Here is a 9418-nt window from a genome sequence, read left to right on the forward strand (position 1 = left end):
CTGGCTGCCAAGGAGGAGTATATTCAGCATCTTTTGAGCCGCACTCCATCCACTTCGACTCCTGCTGCTGCTGCTGCTGATGATACTCAACCTGATCCTGCCACTGTTGAGGACTCGGATGACTCTGTGGATTCTGGTGGCTCTTTGGTGTTTTAGCTTGGGGTTGCTCTTGGCTGTGTCCTTGTTAGAAAGATTAATTCTGATAGGCTGTGCATTTTGCTAGGGGGGATTGTTTTTGTTAACACATTGTGGGTAGTCTGTGCATTGTGATAGGGGGAGTTGTTCTGTCCTGTTTTGAACAACTAGTATTTGACTAGTCATGAATCTATGTTCTGTATTGTTTTTAACCAACTGTTGTTTGACTAATCATCCATATATGAATTTGTGCTATTACCCTTGTTCCTATATGCCTATCACTTTGTGGTTAATCCCTTTTATATTCTGTTTCTCTCTCTCTGACTTTTTGCACTTTCATTATCAACAAGGGGGAGAACACTCTCAACCCCACATTGCATATTGTTTTAAAATTTCTGTGATAATATGCTTGTTTTTGTGCCGGGAAGATTGGTTGTTCTTGCAGGAACTTTCACTTCATCATCTCATTAGTCTCGGTTTTGGGTTGAGTGTTCTTAGAGTGTGTTGTCAAGGAAAGCCAAAAAGGGGGAGATTGTTAATGTATGGTTTTTACTATTTTCTTTTGGTTTCCCTTGACAACTTTGTAATAGGATGTGTAATGTAATTTATCAAGCTCAAGTCTAGATTAGGGAAAACCTTTATTGGTGCTCTTCTCTAATCTTTGTTCTATGGAAGCTCATGCAAGTTAACAAAGGTATTGTGCATTGCATATCATTACATTAAACAGTCTTCATAAAATGATGACTAGTCATCCGTTTCTCATATGACTAGTCATCCTTGCTTCCAGCTGGATAACAAACTGTTTTGTCCTATTCCTCTTTCTCTCTCTATGCTGCCATCTGTGGTTTTCTGACCTAACAAATTTTTGACTGTAAAGGTCACGTTTTGGTCATTTGGCGGCGGTCACTTTTGTGTGGAATTTTTGGAAAGATTGTTTTTGCTTTCTTTCTCTTCTTCCTCAAGAGAGAACCATATACTTTTCATCTATGAGTTTTTCCAATTGATTTCTTTTTGAAAAACTGCTTTTGAAAACCCGAATCTGCATCTAGCTATTCAAATCATCTCTCATTTATATCTAGGTCAGATTCAAGACTGATTTCTTCAAGAGTATGGTTTCTTGAAGAAATTGGTCATTCTCCTTTGAATCCAAATATTGTTCTTGGTTCGTGTTGGAACTTGCAAGCTTGTGCCATGGGATGAACGAGCTGGAGAAGGAGCTGCCATTGCCATGAAGAACTGAGCTTCAAGTTTTGCTAAGTTGGAGAAGGAGATTGCACAAAGGAGGTATTGCTCATATTCCTAAATTGACCTAGGTGAATCTTGAGCTTGGTTGTATTTCCTTTGTAAGAATCTTTTTCTACTTAGTGGATTGCCTGGTCGGTTGATGACTCCCAGTTTTTCCCAATGGTGGGTTTCTGGGTGAACAAAATCTGTTTTGCATATCTGTAATTTTTCTGGGTTTGTGTTCTTGATGGTTGACTAGTCATCTTTATCTGCTGTTTGATGTTTGCATGATTTTGATGATTTCACACACTTTCACATAGTTGTTGCTAGCACAGGGGATGCCTAGATTGATGGGTCCTTCTGAGTGCGTAGGTTGTCACTAGTAATCTTCTAGGCTGCAGGTACATTGTGGCATGATCTGTATGTTCTCTTGATTGTGATTGTTCATGACTAGCAGTTGACTAGTCATACGTGTATTTGGTCAAGGTTTAAAGTGTGTGAAGATTGCTGAGTTGTTTTGTTTTGGTTGTGTAATTAAATCTACCATTTGTCACCTAAGTACCAATTTCACTTAGATTAAAAGTAATTAAAATTAATCCAATTTGGGTTTTCTATCGACTCAGACATTGATATGATCAACCAACAAGGAAAAATAAAAAAAACCAAATAGTTTGCATGCATGGACATCGGTTTGAGCATATATGCATAGGAGATTGGTAATACTTAATTGAAAAGCCTAACTAGCAGGAAAAAAATAAAATATATATGATTGAAGATCATTGAAACAAACCATTGGTGGTTGACAAGAGCACCAAAATGAGGACGAAACAAGGGATTGTAAACTTAGCCATCGTTTTTTATAGAATTCACTTCACTTGTTCTGCTAAAAAGTTGAGACGATGTGCGATTTATATAGAGAGTCAAAATATATTGTCATAAATATATAATTACGTTCAAAATATATATGGTATTTTTAAGGAATTAATTGAGCTTAATTACGTTGTTACAAATGCTACAAATATATAAAGCTCAGTTGACTTTTGAGAATTAAGCCTAGTCTTCAATCACGTCGGCTGCAAAACTAGGGAAGGAAACGCATACTTTCTTTCTTTTAAGGGGTTATTGTTACTTCGAAATCAATTATCTTTCCTTTTCAAGATGCACTAGTTATTCCTGGTATGATACGTCCCCTAGGATCATTTTTGTTCTTGTAATTTGTTTTATTTTGTTAAGAAAAAAAGTTGTCGTTTCTTCTATAAAAAGAAAAAGAAAATCAAATATAAATTATATCTTTTCCATACAATACTATCAAATTTCACACATGTTATTTGAGTTTCACATTAAAATCCGTAATCTAATATATGAAAATTCAAGAATTAGATTAATTAGAGAGGAGTAGTTGATTCCTCTCTCTCTCTCTCTCCAATTTCTCACTTGCCCAATTCAAGACTTTCCCTATAGTTAGATATGACCCACATATATACAGAGCACTTCAGCTGTGGATCCCTCAAAAAGTTTATTTGAGGAGACCCTTGTAGGTCCCACTAAACCCTCAATAGGAGGGGGCTGTATATATATATCCGCATTTGAAAACTAATTAATAGGGCTTTTTAGTGAAATTTTATCTCAATTGGTTTAGAATTAGAAAAACTAATTTTGGTTGTAGCTTGTATTGTTTTTGTCAAGAATTATGAATGAAAGTACTATTTTTTAATTTTTTTTAGTGTTATTTTCATCTTAAACAAATTTATGAACTTTTACACCACCAACTCTTGAGGTAACAATCAGGCATTGATGATAGTAAAGACATTGACCCGAAAAAATTAAAAGGACTAGAGAAGTTGATATGGAGCTCTCATATCAAAGAATGAGTAACAAAGTTTGCCTAGAAATTAATAGCCCAAAAAATTTCATAAATATCGACTTTATCACTCCCTTTGCATCTTAAAATATATTCTTCGTCTATATGGAATTAATAAGGCCAATCATCCTATGTGCGCGATGATGATCCTTAGCAATTCATCTTAGTGCCAAACAAGGCATGTTGGCTAGGAAGTTATTTTCATATTAATATGGAGATTTTATGGTGTTTGCCACATCAATGACAAAGCGGTACTTAACATCAGCCTTGGCAACTCGTTCAAGGGCAGTGTTCACATAATCCATTGGAATAACTTCAACATCTGCTGTGATATTGTGCTTTGCTGCAAAGTCTATCATCTCTTGGGTCTCTTTCATTCCCCCAATTGCACTGCCAGCAACAAGCTTCCTCCCTAGTAATTAAATCACAGAATTTAGTTAATTTTGGTCTTAGAGATAGAGTTCAGATTACTCTGAAAAAAAAAAGTAATGAGCAAAACTAGGCCGAAAATAAAATGAACTTACCCAAGATTAAAGGGAAAACTGGTAGCTCAGGAGGCTGGATTGGAGCACCAACCAGAATTAGTTTTCCATTGGTCTTCAGCAGGCCAAACAAATGCAAGAGAGGGTGAGCGGCTGAAACTGTATCGATGATACCATCCATTGTACCCATGGCAGCCTAATTCCATATAGTGCAATATTGACATGCAAGTACAAAGAATAAATATAATTTTTTGGAAGAAGATAGTGCGTGTAGGCGTTACTCAAAACGAGAATTATTGCTAGCTAATGTACCTGTAATTGCTCTTGGTCGTGACTAATCAGAAATTCATCAACACCAAGTTGTTCCACAGCTTCCTTCTTCTTATTGGGGGAGGTACTTATCACAGTAACTTTTGCTCCAACAGCTTTGGCAAACTTCACGGCCATATGGCCAAGGCCACCAAGCCCCACCACACCCAAATGCTTACCAGGCTCCATCAGTCCAAAGTATCTCATAGGGCTGTACACTGTGATCCCAGCACACAGCATTGGAGCAGTACCTTGTAGTGGAAGGTTTTTGGGGATTTGAACGACGAAGTGCTCATCGACTACTATCTTGTCGGAGTATCCACCGAAGGTTCTTGATCCGTCTTCGTGGTGTTTGTTGTAGGTCCACACCATTTTGGGGCAGTAGTTTTCCAGGTCCTGTGTACAGTTGTCGCATGAGCGACATGAACCCACCATGCACCCAACTCCGGCTATGTCTCCTACTTTGAATTTTGTGACATTGCGCCCCACCTTTGTCACTTCTCCTACAATCTCGTGTCTGCAAAATTTCGATGAAAATGCATATTATTTTCCGAGTTATTTTCATGCCTTCTCATTATTTATAGGGTGACATTTGAGATTAAATTCCATGTACTAAGCTTAGTTGAACCAATAAATTAAATAATGTACCCTGGGACAATGGGATATATGGTCATTCCCACTTCGTCCTTAGCGAGGTGAAGGTCTGAGTGGCAAATTCCACAATAGAGTATCTTCATGCTGATGTCTTTATCACCATTGCCTCTGCAAGTACCCCAAAAAAAAAAAAACACACAAGTTTGGTGAAGCCTATATCTTAAGAATTATTAATTCAAAATGAGTTCTAGAGGGAGCCCATATTTAAATAAACGAAAAACTGTCACATAAGATTTAGAGAAATGGCGTGGAAGGGAAGAAAAAGTAACTCAAATACCTCCTGGTGAAGTGGAAGGGAGAAAGAACACCAGAGGAATCTCTAGCTGCCCATCCATAGGCTTTCACTGCTTGTTCTTCGGCCCCTGATATTTCTTGAGACATTATTGTACCTTAATCAATATTGTGTATGATCTGTGTATGTACCTTGAGAGAATTGAAATGAGGCAGAGTGTTGTGGTGTCTTGATTGGGGGTTTACGAAGAGATATATAGCATACGGTTGGGTAAGCTTCAAGAAAGAAAGGAATGCACCAGTTGGCGGAAATATTATATCATATGCATATTTGAAACTGTGAGAATCAGCAATGACGTAGTGCGATCGACTTGGCGGCCATGTATGAATTTTCTCCTCCTACTTTTCAAACCATTTAAAAAGGTTTTTACCCCATCCTCAAGCCAAAGAACATGCGTTGACCAAATCAACGGAGCTACCAAGACAAAATTATATAAGGGGAGAAGAAAAACCACAAGTCTTAATTGGATGAGTCTTGCCTCTTGGAACATATTTGATTACCTTATGAAGATAGAGGCATTCACAGAGGGAGGATTAAATCGAGAGACGAGATCAGTTTAGGAGGAGATCGGTTGGAGTGAGTCTCTTTTGTTTTTTCTACCTGCTAAAAGTGTAACGTTGGATTTAATATTTGCTTTGGCGATGCTCTTAGTTTGTTGGCCTCTTGGAATCGGTAGTGTAGATGTCATGTTGATGTATTTGATTGTATTATTGAAGTTTATCTAATGAAATTTCTGTTTGATAAAAAAAATTCACTACTACAAAAATCGCAATAGACGACGGTATATCCGATTTTTCAACTGTCGTGAAATCGATCGACATCTTTTTATGCATAAAACCACGACGGTAAATCCCCGTCGTCTATTATTTGTAAAGACGACGCTTTTACTCAAAACCGTCGTCTATTATATGTAATGACGACGGTTTTTTGAAAGAAATGTCGTCTATTAGATGTAAAGATGACCCTTTTTGAAAGAACTGTTGTCTATTAGATGTAAAGACGATGGTTTTTTTGAAATCACTATCGTCTTGTTGTTATATAGACGACATTTTTTAAAGAACTGTTGTTGTTTTGTTATATAGACGACGTTTTGTGACAAAAAGGTCGTTGTTTAGGGGTAAGGATAGACGTTTTGTTAAAACCGTCGTTAATTGTAGGCAAAATACAACGGTTTTTATTTAAAACCGTCTTTGATTGTATAGAAAGATGACGGTTTTTTGTTAAAAATGTATGTAAAGACGCCCTTTTTTGTTAAAAATCATCTTTGATTGTATGTAAAGACGATGGTTTTTACAATAAAGCCATCGTTGATTACATTTTAGTTCAGTCGTCTAATAAATTCATAGGTTGTTATATTTTAGTTTTTTAGTTTCCTATGATTCTATACAACTATTTTGATTAGAAAACTAACCATAATGCTTTATTAATGAATATATACACTCAAAAATTGTTTCTTTCATAAAACTTGAAGTTTCAATAGTTATTACATAGTTAACAAATCTTTATTCCTACCACATCGATAACATTAACCTAAATAATGAAGCTAAATGTAATTGCTCATAAATTCTACCAATTCGATATGAACTTCAATTTGTTCTTGAGTGTGTCAGTTAGCTCTGTCTTCTTGCACATTTTCCATGTTGTATTCTCCTCCCCTGTAGCAGTATCAGCAACAACATGTCTCTTCTTGGCTTGTAAAATTAACATCAATCTTTACAAATGAAGCTTGAGACATAGTGGTTTAAAGAACAGTTTGTTTAAGCACCTGCCACATTAGATACAAACTTAATAATACTATTTTAGTTATTCACTGATTTTATGTTTCAATAAACATGGCCATGAGGAAAATATACATACATGAAGGGTGCAAACAGTATCCGTAGCTGACAAGATAACACCAAGTGCTCCATGTAGAGAACTAAAATAAAAAATATGAGCATAAAAGGGCAAAAATAAGAAGGAATAAATGTTTCAAATACAACACAAATATAAACTCAAACTACAAAAACGTGAACACTATCAACTTGAAACTGCTGTTGGTATACCACAACAACCTACAACTTTGGGAATTACCTGGAAGCAGAGGACAAGGTCTCCAACCTTCAAATTTTGACAAAGTCACCCTGTACATAAAAGGACCACCAAGAAATCCAATGACAAAGTCACCTTTGTTTGTGTACTAACTGAAAATACCTGCAGGATGACTCAAAATGCCTAGAGGAGGGTGAATAGGCCAATTTAAGATTCTAATCAAATAAATAAAAATAAACTTCGGTAGCAGAATTGATATGGCTTATTAATCCTGTAACGTGCTGGGCAGAAAATAAAAGAACACGCAGAGAATTATTTTACGTGGTAAAACCCCACCTCTGGGGAAAATCCACGGGACTCCTCAGTCCAACACAAATCCACTATAGAACGATGATTACAAGAAGTACTCACACACTTATCCTAGACACATTCTAGATAATGTTTACCGACTTCTTCGTAACTCAACTTCTGTCACGGGATGATCTTCGACACTCCTTATGTTGAACGCAATACTGGCCACGATTGCTTCAAGCTCACCGGAGGAAAACCGCCACCACGGTCTTGGTGCCCTCAACCGTATGAGTCACCGACATGCATATGAATGCAATATGAATGATTAAAGTGTTTGATAAATCACCAAGTAAACATTGAACACTTGATGATTTATCTCAAATATACGCACAACAGCTTTTCTTAGAATTCTATATGCTCAACACAAATATCTCAAAAGCTGTACAAATAAAAGAATGGCACATGATCTTTTATACAAGACTTGTTCTCTCTCATGGGAGAGAAACCCAATAGGCCACGAATATTAAACTTCCTATTGCACCACAACCTATCATCAATAAGAGATTTGATTCTCTCTTTAAACCAAATTAACTAAGAGGTAAGCAACGTGCAAAGTCACAATAGGAAAAGATAATATTTTAACTTCAATTAAAATAGAGTTGAACTAGGAAAGTAATCTCAAGAGATAAAATCTAATCTTATTAGAAATAAGATTAACATAAAAATACTTGAGTGAAAATAACTCCAACTAGGAATCCTATAATGAATGCGTGATTATGTCATGATTTACCTGAGGTCAAGATTCTCATATGGTCAGGGCATGCCTCGGAAGTGTGGGGTTGAAAGAGTAGTGACAAAGCGTTCAATAACAATTCCTCACAAACTAATTTTCACCCTATACTAAAGTCTAGGAAATGCCAATACGAATTTCGTACTAACACTAACCATGCCCCATTTTTCGATCACCTTGCCTCAAATTCCAACTCTGATATGTTTCCCGTATTTTCTTCTACTTTCAAATGCACAATAGTAAAATAATAAAATGATATGTGAATGATATTATGTGAAACAGAAACAGTTCAAACTTGAAATAACTTATTAGATATGACATTCAGTGGCTGGCAGTTAATAGAATGACAAATTTATAAACTAGTGTATATAATACAATTCAAAACTTCAACTAGCTCGGTCGGTTTGTGGTTCACTATTTTTCTATTTTGGCTATAATAAATGAGCTCACCATACAATAATAAGATTTAACCAGTTTGCAAAAAGCCTTAGAAGCTTGCATATTACTACAGCCTAGACATAAAAGCAACAAGAGGTTATGAGAAGCACCTTTAGCTACTTCAGAACTTTTGATTGCCTTATTCGAAGGGTGAATTCCCTATTGCTCAGAGATATTTTGGATACGTTTGGCAACTATTACGCTCTATTCTGCAACCAACTTTGCACCTAAGACAATTGCAATAGAGTAGGGCTCTAAAAATGATTAATCACGGACACCTTATGGTAACAATAGTAACAAGAATATCATGGTTTTATACTACAATAAAAGTAAAGGAAGAGAGAGTGAATGAAATGTGCAACCTCAGTCCATTTCACAATCGGTTTCCCAGCACGACCGGCGGAGTGACTGCATAAGCATAAGAAGCCCAAGCAAGATTTAAGAGTAGGGACAAAAATTTCTCCGAAAGAAGAATCAGTACAATATGAAATTCTAACCATGAAATGAAACTCACTTAAAACATTTTGCAATATTTTGACAAAATTGTCACTCCAGCACTTGTTCTCCTAATTCCCTTAGCAATCTCTCCATTTTTTGAGTCTGCACATAATGGTGGTGGAAAAAACCAAATAAAAGCAAAGCGCAATTAATTTCAACATATAATCTCTCCATTTTCTAAGTCTGTTCAACAAACATTTATTATTTACAAAAACAATAAAGACCAAGAAGAAAAAATTGAGAAAAAGCCAGTCAATTCAGCTTTGCAAACCGACCTTGTATGCTTAATTGTTTCATAAAGTTGTTATATGTCCACCAATCTTAGTAACTAGTTAATCCCAAGCTTCCTCCTCATCTCCTGAGAATCAAATCAAAAAATCTAAAAAGAATCCAGAAATTAAAAAAATATGTAA

At 36.0% G+C, this 9418-nt stretch overlaps 1 protein-coding gene across 1 annotated transcript; it reads right to left on the reverse strand.

Moving 5' to 3' along the window:
- Positions 1-3213: 3213 nt before the first annotated feature.
- LOC148920991 (putative mannitol dehydrogenase) lies at positions 3214-5108 on the reverse strand. Its single transcript, XM_089044065.1, has 5 exons — positions 4943-5108; positions 4660-4773; positions 4015-4528; positions 3745-3898; positions 3214-3632 (listed from the first exon to the last, which is right to left on the reverse strand). Exons 1-5 carry the CDS (start codon positions 5044-5046, stop codon positions 3427-3429), a joined length of 1092 nt encoding a protein of 363 aa, XP_088900191.1. The 5' UTR covers positions 5047-5108; the 3' UTR covers positions 3214-3426.
- Positions 5109-9418: the final 4310 nt, after the last annotated feature.

Source organism: Prunus mume, linkage group LG1 (assembly GCF_029339155.1).
Source record: "Prunus mume cultivar Tortuosa linkage group LG1, ASM2933915v1, whole genome shotgun sequence".
Lineage (NCBI taxonomy): Eukaryota > Viridiplantae > Streptophyta > Magnoliopsida > Rosales > Rosaceae > Prunus > Prunus mume.

What these genes read in the sequence shown, in the direction of transcription:
- LOC148920991 (XM_089044065.1), bottom strand. Translation starts at nt 5,046, where the DNA reads ATGTCTCAAGAAATATCAGGGGCCGAAGAACAAGCAGTGAAAGCCTAT. An exon ending in CCCTTCCACTTCACCAGGAG is followed by an intron (nt 4,774 to 4,942) that starts GTATTTGAGTTA and finishes GGGTACTTGCAG; the next exon opens with AGGCAATGGTGATAAAGACA. An exon ending in AGTTTTCCCTTTAATCTTGG is followed by an intron (nt 3,633 to 3,744) that starts GTAAGTTCATTT and finishes TTTAATTACTAG; the next exon opens with GGAGGAAGCTTGTTGCTGGC.